Source organism: Schistocerca cancellata, chromosome 7 (genome assembly GCF_023864275.1).
Source record: "Schistocerca cancellata isolate TAMUIC-IGC-003103 chromosome 7, iqSchCanc2.1, whole genome shotgun sequence".
Classification (NCBI taxonomy): Eukaryota; Metazoa; Arthropoda; class Insecta; order Orthoptera; family Acrididae; genus Schistocerca; species Schistocerca cancellata.
Genome location: NC_064632.1, coordinates 350,685,567 through 350,703,754, shown reverse-complemented (window position 1 = coordinate 350,703,754; position 18,188 = coordinate 350,685,567). Strand labels below are relative to the sequence as shown.

Here is an 18,188-nt window from a genome sequence, read left to right as displayed (position 1 = left end):
CACAGGAAGTCTTTGGTAGGTTTCAAGATGTATGTGGCACAAGATGCCTACGTATGGGTCAGACAATTCTGATATATTACAGATTGGTGTTTGCGGGCACAGAGCTGGCACCTGATAGCATACATCACACCCGCTGGCCAACATCCATGGCACATTGCATGTTTGATGCAGCCACTCACCTGGATGACAGCATATCCATATATGATCATCAATGTGGTGTAACAAGAAACATGTTTCATTCAGTCAGCTGACACATTTCTATTGATCCACAGACTGATCTCAAAGATTATATACCTATTGCAGTTGTAACTGATGATGATCTTAGATCAACATAGGAACAGGTAGGGATCAGCAACAACTCTATATTTAACAATGTGTGCTGAATGGTGTGCTCCAAAACACTTATGCCTACACAAGTATTGTACTCAGCCACCAGATTTTCCACAAGATGCTGTCCATTCTGATTTAATGGTATGGTAAGCTTCTGGCCTCCACCTTCTGTGATATGGCATGGACATCCAACGCACTGTCACATTCACGCCTTTCAGCCAATTTTGCGTAGATGCTCATGTCAGCAGCACATGAAGAATCAACCAGTTTCACTGTTTCTGAGGTGCTCATCTCCAGGCCATAAAAATCTAGCGTTTGTCAAAATAATTTACATCAGTGGATTTCCCCATACATGGTCCATATTGTGACTAGAATGTTCCCCATTCATCTGTGCTCTGTTTATATACTTTTCTTACCACATTATGTGCTGCATAGCCATCAGGCAGCATCCAGTTTTGCAGTGATGATAATGTTTTGTTTCAACAGCATTATTTCAAGAATAAAGCTATCAATTCAGCACAAGATTTTAATATTCTACTAGGAACACCCTCACAGTTAGCAGAATTACAATTTTTTGTGGCCTGAAAAGTTTCGTTATCCCCTTTTTTCTGGGGACTCAGTTTCATTTGGAGCATTGCTTTTTTTAAAATAATGTCCTAAATATTTTTTGCATTGCCTTTAGAGTATTTTACATTCTTTAGCAAAGTAGATTAGTTTTGCTTTTTTGGTGACAGACTGGCATATTTTACAGTACTGGTAGTAACAGAGTTTCAACTTTTGACTATCTCTTGTCCTCTGGATTAGGTAGAGGTCTTGTTAACTACAACAAGATACTTTAACCCCATGAGTTACCCATCTTTTGTAATTACTTATGTTCATTTTTATGCACAATTGCTTTAGGTTAAAATAAGACTTAAAGTTCTATCGGAATATGTTTAAGGAAGAGTTAAATTTTCTATCTACAATGTCTACCTTAAAAATCTTTTTCTGGCATTCTTTCCATAATTTCTCTCTAGTTCTGATACTGTGATAAGTTTTTTCTGTGTTCTGAATATAACTGGTCAGTATAATAAATTGTTAACATTTGATCATTATTATCAGATAAATGACTGTCTATTGATTTTACATCTAAATCACTGAAGGCAATTGCATCCAAAAACAAATTATCATTGGCTATTGTACTATCTCTTTTAATTTTCACAGGTAATTTTCAACTCTTGCCATGGAAAACAAACCATGTAGAATTGTTTTTGTACATTATCTTATGGTTGTGTGGATCAAAGTTAATTCAAACTGATTTTTATAGTTAAGCAAAAATTTCATTAAACTGTTATTTTACAACCATTTAAGTTTATGAGTGTGGTTCTTCAAGGGTCCTGTATGTTTATTGGCTTTGCATTGTATTTTTCTCATTCTCTTTTCAGGAAAAAATATTACAAAATATGGCTAACATTACCGCAGTACTATAACCAGTACTTAACCTATAATATCTGAAGTAACAGGTCTAGTTAGAGCAATTCATTCTGTTTCAATTGAATTTTTTTATTGTAATAAGCCTATTTTGGCTATAATTGCCATTTTCAAGCTATCTGAGAATAATATGTAGAATTTCATCATTATTTGCTCAGTTTATATATATAATATGGCTATATGGGGTGTGTGTGCATGTGTGTGTGTGTGTGTGTACTGGTACCTATGTCTAGTTATTCTTGACTTCCATTCCACATATGTGGAGGGAGAGGGGAGTGAGGAGGTACTGTCTCTTATTAAATTTCTGTCTACGGTTTTGTGATTTATGTTTGTAGTTTAGCAAATTTGGGGTAGCTTGTTAGCCTTTTTCATGTCAGTGGATGCTGTCCAATGTACTTTAGTTATATTTATATGGTAACAAATTTCTGACAGCTTATTTGACAGTGGCACCAACAATGCTATATTGTTATAAAGTTGCTTTATATAGTGTGTGAAGTTAGCTGACTAACTGTTTGATCTTTGTTAATCAACTAACTTCATAGACTATATAAAGCAATTTTGTAACCATACAGTATTATTGGTGCAACAGTCAAATGAGATGTAAGAACTACATTACCTTATAAATACAAAACAAAATACATTGGACAGCATTCACTGATGTAAAAAAAGACAAACAAGCTGACCAAATTTGCTCAAAGGCAAATGTGGATTACAAAATCATAGTGACAATAACCACAAATGCACAATGGAAGTCAAGAATAACTAGACGTAAGTACCACTGTATATACACACCATATAGACAAAAAACATAAATAAAAATATTAAGCAAATAATGATAAAATTCTAAGTATTATCCACAGACAGCTTGACAATGGCAGTTATAGCCGAAATAGGCTTATTGCAATGAAGAAATTCAATATGACAAAACAAAATTAAGACCTTTTTTAAAAACATGACATCATAAATATGAATATATATATTGAAACAGTGTACTTGGATTCATATTACATAGCAGAGATAATTAGATTAGAAGCATGCAAGTTTAAATGGGTATACATTATAATATCTTCTTTTAAGCTATGTCAGTTTATAATAATGTAAGTGAAAATTGTAAACTGCTTGCTAATAAATAATAATTTAATTTAACCAAGAATATATGGTCAAAGTAACTGAGTAGACTTTTAATTCTACTAACTTTAGTATTTATATTAAAAACAAAGATTCCATGACTTACCAAATGGGAAAGCTCTGGTAGATAGACACAATAAAAAAAACACAAACACACACACAAAATTTCAAGCTTTCACAACCAACGGTTGCTTCGTCAGGAAAGAGGGAAGGAGAGGGAAAGACGAAAGGATGTGGGTTTTAAGGGAGAGGGTAAGGAGTCATTCCAATCCCGTGAGCGGAAAGACTTACCTTAGGAGGATAAAAGGACAGGTATATACTTGCACACACACATATCCATCCACACATGTACAGACACAAGCAGACATATTTAAAGGCAAAGAGTTTGGGCAGAGATGTCAGTCGAGGCGGAAGTGCAGAGGCAAAGATGTTGTCGAATGACAGGTGAGGTATGAGTGGCGCCAACTTGAAATTAGTGGAGATTGAGGCCTGGTGGATAACGGGAAGAGAGGATAGATTGAAGGGCAAGTTGCCATCTCCGGAGTTTGTATAGGTTGGTATTAGTGGGAAGTATCCAGATAACCCAGACGGTGTAACACTGTGCCAAGATGTGCTGGCCGTGCACCAAGGCATGTTTAGCTACAGGGGGATCCTCATTACCAACAAACACTATCTGCCTGTGTCCATTCATGCGAATGGACAGATTGTTGCTGGTCATTCCCACATAGAAAGCGTCACAGTGTAGGCAGGTCAGTTGGTAAATCACGTGGGTGCTTTCACACGTGGCTCTAGAGGGTAGGGAAGGTGGTTTGGGGATTTCATAGGGATGAACCAAGAGGTTATGAAGGTTAGGTGGGTGGCGGAAAGACACTCTTGGTGGAGTGGGGAGGATTTCATGAAGGATGGATCTCATTTCGGGGCAGGATTTAAGGAAGTCATATCCCTGCTGGAGAGCCACATTCAGAGTCTGATCCAGTCCCGGGAAGTATCCTGTCACAAGTGGGGCACTTTTGGGGTTCTTCTGTGAGAGGTTCTGGGTTTGAGGGGATGAGGAAGTGGCTCTGGTTATTTACTTCTGTACCAGGTCGGGAGGATAGTTGCGGGATGCAAAAGCTGTTTTCTGGTTGTTGGTGTAGGGAACTTGCCCTTCAATATATCCTCTCTTCCCGTTATCCACCAGACCTCAATCTCCGCTAATTTCAAGTTGGCGCCACTCATACCTCACCTGTCATTCAACAACATCTTTGCCTCTGCACTTCCGCCTCGACTGACATCTCTGCCCAAACTCTTTGCCTTTAAATATGTCTGCTTGTGTCTGTACATGTGTGGATGGATATGTGTGCGTGTGCGAGTATATACCTGTCCTTTTTTCCCCCTAAGGTAAGTCTTTCCGCTCCCGGGATTGGAATGACTCCTTACCCTCTCCCTTAAAACTCACATCCTTTCGTCTTTCCCTCTCCTTTCCTCTTTCCTGACGAAGCAACCGCTGGTTGCGAAAGCTTGAAATTTTGTGTGTGTGTTTGTGTTTTTTTTATTGTGTCTATCTACCAGCGCTTTCCCGTTTGGTAAGTCATGGAATCTTTGTTTTCAATATATTTTTCCCATGTGGAATGTTTCTTTCTATTTTATTTATAACTTTAGTATTTACTTACATTTGGAGTTAATAAGCCAACTACATATGGTACAATAACACCTGTGATTGCCCCAATTCCATTAACTAGAGCCATGACAGATCCAGCATAATTCGGACTAAGGTCCAAGCCGTTCACCTTCATACCAGCATAAAATGTACCCATCAATGCCATACCAAGTGTAAACAATGATACTACAGTTACCCTATCACAGCTTGCATATGATGCTGCTATAATACCAACTGCAGGTCCTACAGAAGCTGTGGAAACAAAATTTCATACTTTATTAAATTATGTATTAAAATGTAGTGAAGTGTAAATATGTGTAAAAAGCTTTACAACAATTCTTATATGAGAAATTTTCTGATAATTTAAAAGTCTAAATGTGATGTAAAAGCATCTATCATAAACAGCAATTGTCGTCAACTAAGAGAACTCAGAGTATAGACAAGAACTCATTTCTTTCCTACAAATAACTCAAACACAAATATTTTAAAGGTACCTATAGCTACTGTGCATTTCAGGCAGTAGTTTGCTCAATGGTGATTGCTTAAACTTACATAATATTATGAAATATAAAACAAAAGTAAAGTGATGGAATAGGAACAGTTGGTGCAAAACCTGAGTGAAAGACAACAGGGTGAGAAGGTTGTGAATAAAAATATATTTCCAGAATATATTTCAGAACTGTATTTAACTATTTTTATAATATTCACTGACATACTGAATGTCTTATTCAGAAATAAAGACAAAAATAATGAAACAAATAAGTTTTACATTCTTTGTAGAATCTTACCTATAGTAGTGAACAGCTTTCGTGTGTTTGTGGTGGAAAGATATCCATGTGTTATAATCCAGTCTGCCACTCGTCCACTACCAATTGAAACAAGCCACATAGCTATGTATGGTAGTGATGACAGGAATCCATTCTGAAAAAAGATTTTGATGTGTGATTTTCCTGAAATATGCTTACAGTAAATTCTTCAAATAAATACATAAATTTTCTATCTCATGGAACTTGGTGAGTGTAATTCTGAGCCTAGTATTCCTTCTCAAATTACTTTGAAAATAAATTTCATGAAATATAGTGGAACTACAGTTTTCTTTTTCATAGCTCTGCCTAACTGCTATAGAGGGAATTTAACAGAATGTCTCCTGTTCTAACATGAGACAGTACTGGCAGAAGCAACACATATTGTTATTGCTTTTGAAATAACAAATTTTATAAGTATTTACTTATGAAATTTGTTATTAAGAACCCATCCCAACTCAAAAGAAATAGCAATGGGCATAGCTACAACATTAAAATGAAGGCTGATCTTCACTACTTTGCATTAAGTCTAACTTGAAGTCTGACAAATAGCAAACCAACTTTTAAAAACAAACTAAAGAATTTCTGGATGACAACTCCTTCTACTCAATAGATGAATATTTATTTTAGATTTTTTGACATAAATTAGTAATCTTACAAAAATAAATAAATAAATAAATAAATAACTTGAATTATGGCATGTAAAGAAGCCTTTTGTTAAACTGGCATGTTCCACATCATTACAAAGTGTTGTGTTCATGATCTATGGAATAAGTATTAATCTAAAATCTAAAAATAAAAACCTACATTACAAACACATGTCTAGAAGCAAATATTTAATGAGATAGGGTTCACTCTGTCTTGTAATTGTGTTCTGTCTATTGATACCGCAGGAGGTGTTCAATGTGGTTAGCAGTCATTGTTAGACAAACTTCAGACCTCCTTCTCAAAGAATCATGAACTCGTGTGAACACACCCTGACTGCACTACTCATATGCATGGGAGACATGTTCCAGTAATGTTACTATATTGGCAATGGGTGTGCTGTTGATCAGTCCCTTTAAGTATTTCTGTAGCTGTAAGTCTATAAGATTATGATCTGGTGAAAGGAAACATCACACTGCCCTACCTCCCCAACCACTCCATGGTTCATTAATGTTTGTGTTATGTAAGGCATAGTAAATGGCATGGTGTCCCATTGTGCATGAACTACAATGCCTGTTTTTATGCAAAGGTAATGTGTTCCAGCAGCAGGGTAATATATCATGGGTGATAAACATAACCTATCAATTTGCTTTGTAAAGTGTATGGCTCTATGAGTCTGTCATCCACAATTCCTGCTGATACGTTGAAATTAATATCTCTCTTCATCCCATTTCACTTCATATGTGTACGAGGTATTACACCCAGATATTTTATATGAGTTGGCCAATTCCAGCAGTGACTCATTGACATTATAGTCATACAACACTACATTTTTTCATTTTGTGAAGTGTAAAATTCTACATTTCTGGACATTTAGAGCAAGTTGTCAATCTATACACCACTTTGAAATCTTATCAATATCTAACTGAGTATTAATGCAGCTTCTCTTGGATAGTACACCATTATAGATAACTGCATCATCTGCAAACAGTCTGATTTTACTATTGATATCACCTGCAAGGTCATTAATATACAACTGAACAGCAACAGTCCCAAAACATTTTTCTGGGGACCACCCAAAGTTCCTTCAATATCTGACAATGATTCTCCATCCAAGATAACATGCTGTGTCCTCCCTACCAAAAAGTCCTCCGTCCAGTCACAAATTTCACTTGATACCCCATGTGATCGTACTTTTGACAATAAGCAAACATGCAGTACTGAGTCAAATGCTTTATGGAAATCAAGAAATATTGCAGCCACCTGGTTGCCTCGATTGAAAGTTTTCAGTATGTCTTGCGGAAAAAGTGCAAGTTGGGTTTCAAATGATTGATGTTTTCAAAATCTATGTTGGTTGGCATTAAGGAGGTCATTCTGTTCAAGATACTTCATTGTGTTTGAGCTAAGAATGTTCTAAGATTCTACAGCAAATCGATGTCAAGGATATTGGCAGTAGCTTTGTGGATCACTTCTAATACCTTTTTTGTATAGGGTGTGACCTGAGCCGAAAAGGGCATGGTTTTTGTTCGATGGATTTACGATAGATCATAGTTGGAGGAGGGGCTAACTCAACCACATATTCAGTATAGAATCCGACAGAGATTCCATGGGGCTCTGGAGCTTTGTTCAGCTTTAACAATTTCAGCTGTTCCTCAACACCACTGACACTAATACTTGTTCAATCATGTTTTCAATGGTACAAGGATTAAATTGGGATAGTTCTCCTGTGTTTTCTTTTGCTAAGGAACATTTGAAAATGGAGTTAAGCATTTAGGCTTTTTCTTTGCTACATTCAGTTTCAGTTCCAGTTCCAATCTCATTCACTAGGGATGGGACACTAACTTTGGTGCCACTAACAGCCTCTACATACGAGCAGAATTTCTTTGGGTTCTGTGAAAGATCACTTGACAATATTCTGCTATGGTGGTCATTGAAAGCATCACACATTGCTCTCTTGACAGCCAAATGTGCCTCATTCAGCATCTCTCTATCTATAATCCTATGCTTTGTTTTACACTTATTGTGTAGTAATCCATGTTTCCTTCAAAGTATATTTATATTTACTGTATACAATGGAGGTTCCCTCCCATTCTGAACTGTACATATCCATTCAGTGTGTGGTCAATTATTCTTTTAAACTTGAGTCAGGGTTCCTCTACATACTCCTGCACTGTGCTGAAAGTTTCAAGTTCCTCACTGAGATATGACACTAATGATTTTTTACCTAGTTTACTGAACAAATATATTTTTCTGCTTGTTTTAGTTGTCCTTTGTACTTTAGTAATCATTGTTGCCACAACTGCATCATGGTGACTAATACCAGTTCTGATGTGGACATCCTCAAAGAGGTCAAGTCTATTTCTTGTCATTGGATCCAATATATTTCCATCATGAGTGGGGTTCCTAACTATCTGTTTCAGTAGTTTTCAGAGAAGGTATTTAGTAAAATTTCAGAGGATTTCTTATTATACCCACCACTAACAAAACTAATTTTTCCAATTAATTGTTGGATGTCTCAGGTCTCCACCAATGATTACATTATGACTGAGGAACTTACGTACAAGTGAACTGAGGTTTTTTCCAAAGTTTTTGGTTACATTGGGAGATGAGTCTGGTGGGTGATAGAAGGATACAATTATCATTTTATGCCCACCCCTGATACTGAGTCTTGCCGAAATAATATCACTTGAAGCTTCAATTTCTATCTTGTTGGATATGAGTTTCTTGTCTACTGTGACAAATACACCACCTCAATTTCCAATTTGCCTATCCTTTCAATTTACACTTAAATTTCTCCCAAAATCCCCACTGCTAACAATTTCAGGTTTCAAATGGCTTTTTGTACCTCATATTATGTGAGCTTCACTGCTTTTCATGAGCACTTCAAACTCTGGCATTTTGTTGTGAATGCTTAGGCAGTTTACCATTAGGATTTTAATATTTTCAACTGTGGGAGGCATTTCTTTCAATATTACACTGATACTTCAGGGTTTCCTACACTTCCATGTTTGTTTGAATGTTAGAATACACTCCATAGATGAGTACTGTGGTAATTTATTATCCCAGACTGCATGAATCCTAAATGATCTGTAAATAAAATGCAAGCTGTGAGCTATGGATATTCAGCAACTATGGATATTTAGCAATCTGTATTCAAATCCATTGACAGAACATAACCTGCCATATTGGTCTTGTGGACTGAAAGTGTGCACATGCTGGAAGTGATATGAATGAAGCAACTGTTGAAGCAGAAGTGACCAAGCAACAGCATGGCTTATGCCTTCAGCTCCAATTCATTGCATACCTGTTTCAGAATCATCATCTATTTGTTGCAACAGTCACTCCTGCATATCCAAGGTGCAAACTGTGAAAGGCTAACCACAAGCCATTGTCCTTGTTGCACATGATATCATGTGTGCAACATACTGAAAACTTTATCAGATGGAATTTTGTGTAGAGAACGTCATTAATAATGATGATTAACAGTAAAGGCTAAACCATACCAGAATAAAATTTCCCACATGGAATAATTGATGTATTTATCCCCAGTAAAAACAGTACTGGCAACAGAAAAATTGTTTGGTCTGTGAAGTCATCCAAAGCATTGAAGACATGAAGACAGCACTGGCAAATGAAACACTGTTCACACATACAAAACCCAGCACCCCTATCAGACTTCTTGTCGATGCCAGCCAGGCAGTAGTGGGCACATTTTGGAGGGCCAACATTTTTCTGTTTTAACAGACCACCAATTTTACAGCAATCAACTGAACTTGTTTCACAATTGGAAAAACAAATGATGTCAGAAAATTCAATCATAAAATTAATAGTGTAAGAAGAACATTTAAGCTATGCATTAATGTATGTAAAAGTAAAAATGCGGAATTACTAACTGATGACCAAGAGATATTGGAACACGGGGTAGAATATTTTAGTAAACTGTTGGATGCTCCTACTGAAGAGATCCTACTGTACCCAGTAGAAGATGGTGAGGCCATGGTCACCCACACCCTCTCTCAAGGAGAAGTAGACAAAGCAATAGCCCAACTAAAGAACAATAAAGCATCAGAGACTAATAATATAATATCACAGCTATTGAAAGCCAGAGAAGTTGAGTTAAATTGCAGTGCATACAAGATTTTGTGCTGTATCTGATAAAAGGAAGAGCTACCAGGAGAATGGCATGTAGGGATAGTGTGTTTGACACACGAGAAAGAAGATATACTTAAATGCGGCAACTACAGAGGCATAACACTCCAGATTATTGCATATGATGTACTGTCAAATATCTTGTTCGGTAGATTCTAACCCATAGCTGAAAACATTAATGGAAGTTCTCATGTGGGTTCACGCCAACAGCCTAGCTGCAGTGGTAACACCGATTCCCATTAGATCACTGAAGTTAAGTGCTGTTGGGCTGGGATAGCTCTTGGATGGGTGACTGTCCAGTCTGCCAAGTGCTGTTGGCAAGCGGGGTGCACTCAGCCCTCAGGAGTCTAACTGAGGAGCTACTTGAATGAGAAGTAGCAGCTCCGGTCTCGAAAACTGACAATGGCTGGGAGAGCAGTGTGCTGACCACATGCCCCTCTGTACCTGCATCCAGTGGTGCCCCTTGGCTGAGATGAGAGGATGACACAGTGGCTGGTTGGTACTGTTGGGCCTTCCAAGGCCTGTTCGGACAGAGTTTTTTATCATGTGGCTTCAGACCAGGAAAGTCAACTGTGACCCAGACATTTACTCTCCGGCAAATAGTAGAAAAGACAAACGAATTTAATGTTGGTGTGCACCATCTTTTCATTGATTTCAAATCCGCATATGACACAATAAATTGGGCTAAACTTTATGAGGCAATGTAGTAATTTTGGTTGCCTGAGAAGTTGGTGCATTTGATAGAGGTCACCCTAAGGCACACCAATTGTACTGTGTTAGTGCAGTCTAGGCTATCACCCCAATTTCCCACACGAGCTAGGTTAAGACAAGGGAAGGGCTTTCCTGCCTACTCTTCAATTTGGCACTTGAAAAAGTGATGCAAGACTCAGGTATCCAGACAAGAGGGACTATCTACTGTAAGCCCGTATAACTGTCGGGATATGCTGATAACCTGGACCTAACAAGTAGAACATTTAGAGAGCTACAAAGTGCCTTCTCAGCTCTAAAACTGAGGGCAGAGAAGGTGAGACTGAAAAATTAATTAAAGGAAGACCAGATACATGTATAATCGTACTAGACAACCTTTATAGCCCACAGAAACAAATGGCAGCACTCCCACAGAAACAAATGGCAGCACTTTGACTGAAATTATGACCCACATAAGTGCTTGTAATCAGTGTTATTTTGGAGTGCTGTGACATGTTAAATCCAAGCTTCTGTCACAAGAGACCAAGTGCTGACTCTATAAAATGCTGATACATCCAGTACTTAGATATGCTTCAGAAACATGGACGACTACAAAGCAGGATGAAAATAGACTGAGGTCACATGAGAGAAGTATACTGAGAAGAATCTTTGGACCTGTGTATGAAAATGGAAGCTGGAGGAGTTGAAGGAATGACAGGCTTTTTGACTGCTATAAGAAGGATGATGTGGTCAAGTTCATAAAGTTATGTAGATTGAGATGGGCTGGACATGTAATACAACTTTATGAGACAGATCCTGCAATGAAAGCCTGCTGCAGCAAACCTGGAAATAGAAGAGCAAGAGGACGACCAAGGTTGAGATGGAGTGATGAGGCTGGGGAAGATGATGTCCAAGTTGGTTGCTGTAACTGGAGGTCTACAGCAAAGTCCAGAGAGGAATGGAAGAAAATTATCAAGGAGACTAGTAGTATCCTCAGATGTAGTGCCAGTGGAAGAGAAAGAAGAAGAACTGAACTTGTATTGCCACATCAATGCCACCAAACCAAATTTATAACTCAGTTTTCTGTATACATGCGCCACAGCAAGGGCAAGAACAGCACTGTGGCAGGTTGCCTTTCCAGGAGCATTGCCAGTGTAACAATGGTGGACTGGGCTAAAATTGTAGATGACCAACTGACAGATACATTCATATAACAGATTGTCTGTGACAATGCATCTCCATCATTTTATTTGGCTTGTGTGGCAGTTGATGTAGCTGTTGTGGTGGTCATCTGAGGCCTTTAATCCTACAAAAACATCACCATGAAGTCTTTAATGTCATTCACAGCTTGTATTACCCTGGCATCAAAGCAAGATGATCTGGCCTAGTGTTAAAAAAGAGAGCCACATGTGCACCCATTCCTGCATCCTGTGCCTGAAAATCAAAGTTTTGTGAATGTGCACATAACAATTAAGGATTTTCCTCTCCCAATGGCACCTTTTGCACACATTACACTGTACTAATGGTCACCATTACCAACTCACTATCATTGATCGTTATAACATATGGCCAGAGACCTTACCAGTTGCAGGTACCACAAATGAATCTGTTGGCATGGTATTTGTGGGCACCTGGTTTTCTAACCATGGAATTCCTCTTATAATCACCATGGAACACAGCCATCTGTTTGAGGTTCTCTGTTCAAGCTACTTAACCTTTGTGGCAATCATCATGCTCATACAACAAGCTATTACCCCAACAGTAAAGACATGATGAAATGCATGCACCACTCCCTGATATCTACTCTCATGTGGCACAATGAGCTTAGATCAATTCAATGCCATGGGCTCTGCTAAAACTATGACTTGTCATGCTCACTCGTGTAGTTCGTATTCAGCAAATAGTTTCATTTTCCTGGTGACTTTATCATGCCAACACTCCCTACAATTCATTCATCCTGTGACCACATAGGCTTTCTACAAAATCTTGAGCTGCTCCTACAAGAAGTTTGGTCACATAACCTGCAAATCATGTCATCCTTTCATTTTAAAAGATTTGAAAACTGCAACACATTTTTGGCTGCATGATAACACCATATGCCCAACTCTTATTCCTCCATATTCCCGTCCATATGAAGTAATATCAAGAGGAATGAACACCTTCATCATCTGCAAATATGGCACACATGAAACTGTGTCCATTGAGTGACTTAAGCCTGCTTTCCTCAACAGTTTGACAAACAAGCGTGAGAGCTATTCTCCAGCATTAGCAGCAGTTGTCAAACAACATGCAGTGGCTGCATCACCCTCCACTCTAGATATGGCAACACAAATACAGGGCCAATTACCTTTCCTACCCTCTCCCCCCCTCCCCTCCCAAATTCTTCTCCTGTAATAATTCACATGGGCAGATTGATCACATACAAGTACCCCAGGCTATTGTATGGACAGACAGCAGCAGGACACTGACACAAAGCTGATTGGTCAATATTTCTGCACTGTGTTCTCTGTTGGTTGCTCCCTTCTTCCATCATCAACTGGTTCTGAAATGGTCCAGCCACTAGTAGCCTGCCATGGGCATGTGTTGTTTGCCTGCTGCAAAAACCTCAAAGAGAGTAGAAGAAAGCTGAGGCACAACAAGCAATTCAGTCCAGCTGGTACAGAGGGTGTAGGGGTTAGGGGCAGTGGAGAACCACTGTGGTGACCATGAGATTGACTGATCAAAATGTGTTGTGCAGTGTGGTGCAAAGTGATATCTTTACCTCTCTGGTGTATTTTGTGTTTGTAATGCGCTGAATAAATTGTGGTAAAATATTATTGTATACCATTTAATCATTCATAGTTATGTTAACACCACAAAAGGAATCCTGCAACCTGCCCTTCCTTTTTAAGCTTGCCAAATCTATTGCTTTCCCTTCCCTAAGGAAGGAACTATTTGTTCCAAATTCTAGGATAGTGTATGTTCTTTTGTATGTGTTTGTCTGCAGTACAGACATTTTTCCTGAAGGTTAAGTGCTGGCCAGAAATTCTATCTCATAATTTTATGAGAATATTTCAGCAGTCGAGCTAGTCACCATTTCCAGATAAGACCAGCAACATTGTTTCATGTGCTCTTCAGTTTGAAGACTGATTTGATGTAGCTCTCCATACTAGTCTATCCTTTGCAAGCCACTTTATCTCTGCATGTCAGGCCACAGCAGCTGGAGACAGTGGGCAAGTGTGTGTGAGCTGTGCTTGTGTGAATGTTTGTTTGTTTTTTCTATTTCTGAAGAATGTCTTTCGGCCAAAAGCGTAAATGTTTAGCTGCTTTTTCATTGTGCTTGTCTGTGACTTGAAAGCTCCTCTTAGCGAAAGCTCCTCTTAGCGATGGGTCCTTGTCATAATATTGTTATTCCATCCTAGACTTTCCAGTATTTGCAGTAAGTTATTCTAAATTTGTATCTAGATCATGTCATACATTAGTGCATTAAAGTTACAGAATAACATTTTCCATTTCGTATAACGTAGGTGCTTTCCTGTATTCCATAACTTCGATATGCAGATACTAACAGCCTTCTAGTGCACACTTGGATTCCTGGTCTGAAGTGTTAATATTCTGTTGTACAGAACAGTCTGGACTTATGTGTCCACAAGGGAAGGCAAGTCGATTCACTTGCCACTTCCCTAGGACCCACAGTACAAAGCTTTTATTCATGTACTGAGAGTATAACCATCAGCCCTCTGGGATGTAGTAAGTTGTTTTGTGTCACCCACAAAAATTTGGTTCTTATGGCATGATATGTCTCAAAACAGACCAAATCATTTATAACAGATCTGACATTAAGAAAAGGATAGACTGTTATTCATCATAGACACAGGGCTCTCTTCTAAAGCACACATTCACACAAGCACAACTCACACACGTATGACCACTGTCTCTGGCAACTGCTAGTCAACATGTCCATTATATGCAAAGTAGCAATCTATCTTTTCATAATGTCATTATTTGTCCTCGATTTTCCATCGTTATATGTCAGATATGGAAATTTTAAAGTCTTCTCCTCCACTCATCCCCTGGAAAAAATATCTGTGGATGCCAAGGCTACTCCCCACTTGGTACATGACTTACTCATATAATGGTATGCAGCTTCAATTCATTATAGTTGACTCGACAGGATGATTTTGCCAATAATGTAAAGCCTTATAAAATGTCTCAAAATATACCTGATAAATATTTCTTGTTGTCCATTATAGTTAGAAATTCACTTGGAAACAAAAAGCTACCACTCTCAGAGAATTTCCCTTACAAAAGCCACACTAACTGCTTGAAAATAAATTACTATTCCCTATTAAGAGTTCACAATGTTTTATTAAAAAAAGTCATTTACTTTGGAAGAAATAGCTTGTAGTGATACTGCCCTTTTAGTTTGAAACATTTGTTATGCATCTTTTCCTGAAAGGAGGCTTCACTTTTTGTCATTTTTCACCTTCTTGGAAAGATGCCATCAGATAATTCACAAGGAGAGAAATTTATGAAGGTAACTCACTGCTAAGGAAGGACATTTTTAAGAAAATATTTGGTATGTTATCAACACTAAAGCAGGGCTTTTATTTAAGTTCTCTGATTGTGTCTTATCAACATGAAGGTTGGATAATAAACATTAAGTTTTTCAGTAGCTTATGTTCTCACATTCAGCCGTTTTTTCAACAGTACCCAAGTGATACAAGTGGCTGCTCAGGAAGCCAAGCTGAGGGGACAGCCAGAGGCCTATAAGTGCAAAATTTGTGCAGTGAAAACAACTCATTTCCATGATCACTTGATGCAGATTTATATATTTATTTTAAAGACCTAATCAAGAGCCCAAGGAACGGCAGTTAATGTCTGAGGAACCAGGAGGGGGGCAAATAATTTGTCACCGAAACACTAATTTTCTTACCACATAAATCAAAAGTTTTATCTCAAGTACAGACAGTGTTGAGGAACAGTGGACAAAGTTCAAAACCGCCGTACAATATGCATTAGATGAGTATGTGCCATGCAAGATCGTAAGAGATGGAAAGGAGCCACTGTGGTACAACAAACAAGTTAGGAAACTGCTACGGAAGCAAAGGGAACTTCACACCAAGCATAAACATAGCCAAAGCCTTGCAGACAAACAAAAATTACATGAAGCGGAATGTAGTGTGAGGAGGGCTATGCAAGAGGCGTTCAGCAAATTCGAAAGTAAAGTTCTATGTACTGACTTGATATAAAATCCTAATAAATTTTGGTCTTATGTCAAAGTGGTAGGTGGAACGAAACAAAATGTCCAGACACTCTGTGGCCAAAATGGTACTGAAACAGAGGACAACGGACTAAAGGGCGAAATACTAAATGTCTTTTTCCAAAGCTGTTTCACAGAGGAAGACTGACTTTAGTTCCTTCTCTATATTGTCTCACAGATGACAAAATGGTAGATATTGTACTAGATAACAGAGGGATAGAAAAACAATTAAAATCACTCAAAAGAGGAAAGGCCGCTGGACCTGATGGGATACCAGTTCAATTTTACGCAGAGTACACGAAGGAACTTGCCCCCCTTCTTGCAGCGGTGTACCGTATGTCTCTAGAAGAGCGTAGTGTTCCAAAATATTGGAAGAGGGCACAGGTCATTCCCATTTTCAAGAAGGGACGTTGAACAGATGTGCAGAACTATAGACCTATATCTCTAATGTTGATCGGTTGTAGGAATTTGGAATACGTATTATGTTCAAGTATAATGACTTTTCTGGAGACTTGAAATCTACTCTGTAGGAATCAGCATGGGTTTCGAAAAAGACGATCGTGTGAAACCCGGCTTGTGCTATTCGTCCATGAGACTCAGAGGGCCATAGACAAGGGTTCCCAGGTAGATGCAGTGTTTCTTGACTTCCGCAAGGCATGTGATACAGTTCCCCACAGTTGTTTAATGAACAAAGTAGGAGCATATGGACTATCAGACAAATTGTATGATTGGATTGAAGAGTTCCTAGATAACAGAACGCAGCATGTCATTCTCAATGTAGAGAAGTCTTCCGAAGTAAGAGTGATTTCAGGTGTGCCACAGGGGAGTGTTGTAGGATCGTTGCTATTCACAATATATATAAATGACCCTGTGGATAACATCGGAAGTTCACTGAGGCTTTTTGCGGATGATGCCGTAGTATACCAAGAGGTTGTAACAATGGAAAATTGTACTGAAATGCAGGAGGATCTGCAGCAAATTGATGCATGGTGCAGGGAATGGCAATTGAATCTCAATGTAGACAAGTGTAATGTGCTACGAAAACACAGAAAGAAAGATCCTTTATCATTTAGCTACAATATAGCAGGTCAGCAACTGGAAGCAGTTAATCCCATAAATCATCTGGGAGTAGGAATTTGGAGTGATTTAATATGGAATGACCATATAAAATTAATCGTCAGTAAAGCAGGTGCCAGACTGAGATTCATTGGAAGAATCATAAGTAAATGCAGTGTGAAAGCAAAGGAAGTAGGTTACAGTACACTTGTTCACCCACTGCTTGAATACTGCTCACTGGTGTGGGATTCATACCAGATAGGGTTGATAGAAGAGATAGAGAAGACCCAACGGAGAGCAGCGCGCTTCATTACAGGATCATTTAGTAATCGCGAAAGTGTTATGGAGATGATAGATAAACTCCAGTGGAAGACTCTGCAAGAGAGATGGTCAGTAGCTCGGTAGGGGGTTTTGTTGAAGTTTCGAGAACATACCTTCACCGAGGAGTCAAGCAGTATATTGCTCCCTCCCATGAATATCTCGTGAAGAGACCATGAGGATAAAATCAGAGAGATTAGAGCCCACACAGAGGCATACCGACAATCTTTCTTTCCACGAACAATACGAGACTGGAATAGAAAGGAGAACCGATAGAGGTACTCAAGGTACCCTCCACCGCACACTGTCAGGTGGCTTGCGGAGTATGGATGTAGATGTAATATAGCTTTAATTTTTTTCAGGAATTGGGTTGTTTATCATCTAGATGTAACTGTCTGATGTTGTGTATCCTAAATTATATTCCGGTAATTATTAACATCTGCTGATTTCCCAATAATCTTCAACAAATCCAGTTTAATATTAAACATTCATCTTATTTATTTACTTATTTATTTATTTGCAATGAGGCTTCTTTTTGGTTTGAAGGATGATGCAAAATTATATTTCTATGGTAGTTTCCAGATTTCCCCATTTTGAGAACAGAAATTTTCATGAAATGTGTGGTGAAAGAGATTTCTATGTGTCATTACATTAAAAATATTGTTCGCAAATGAGGATTAATTAACAACAATAGCCTTACATAAAATTTAAATAATGAAAC

At 38.3% G+C, this 18,188-nt stretch overlaps 1 protein-coding gene across 1 annotated transcript in view; it reads right to left on the bottom strand.

Moving 5' to 3' along the window:
- The window catches only part of LOC126092029 (putative inorganic phosphate cotransporter), a 202,254-nt gene that overhangs the window by 18,987 nt on the left and 165,079 nt on the right, over positions 1–18,188 (bottom strand). The window contains exons 7-8 of the mRNA XM_049907425.1: positions 5,356–5,488; positions 4,581–4,819 (exon numbers count right to left, since the gene is read on the bottom strand). Coding sequence (XP_049763382.1) covers positions 4,581–4,819; positions 5,356–5,488 — 372 coding nt within the window. The remainder of the gene's footprint in view (positions 1–4,580; positions 4,820–5,355; positions 5,489–18,188) is intronic.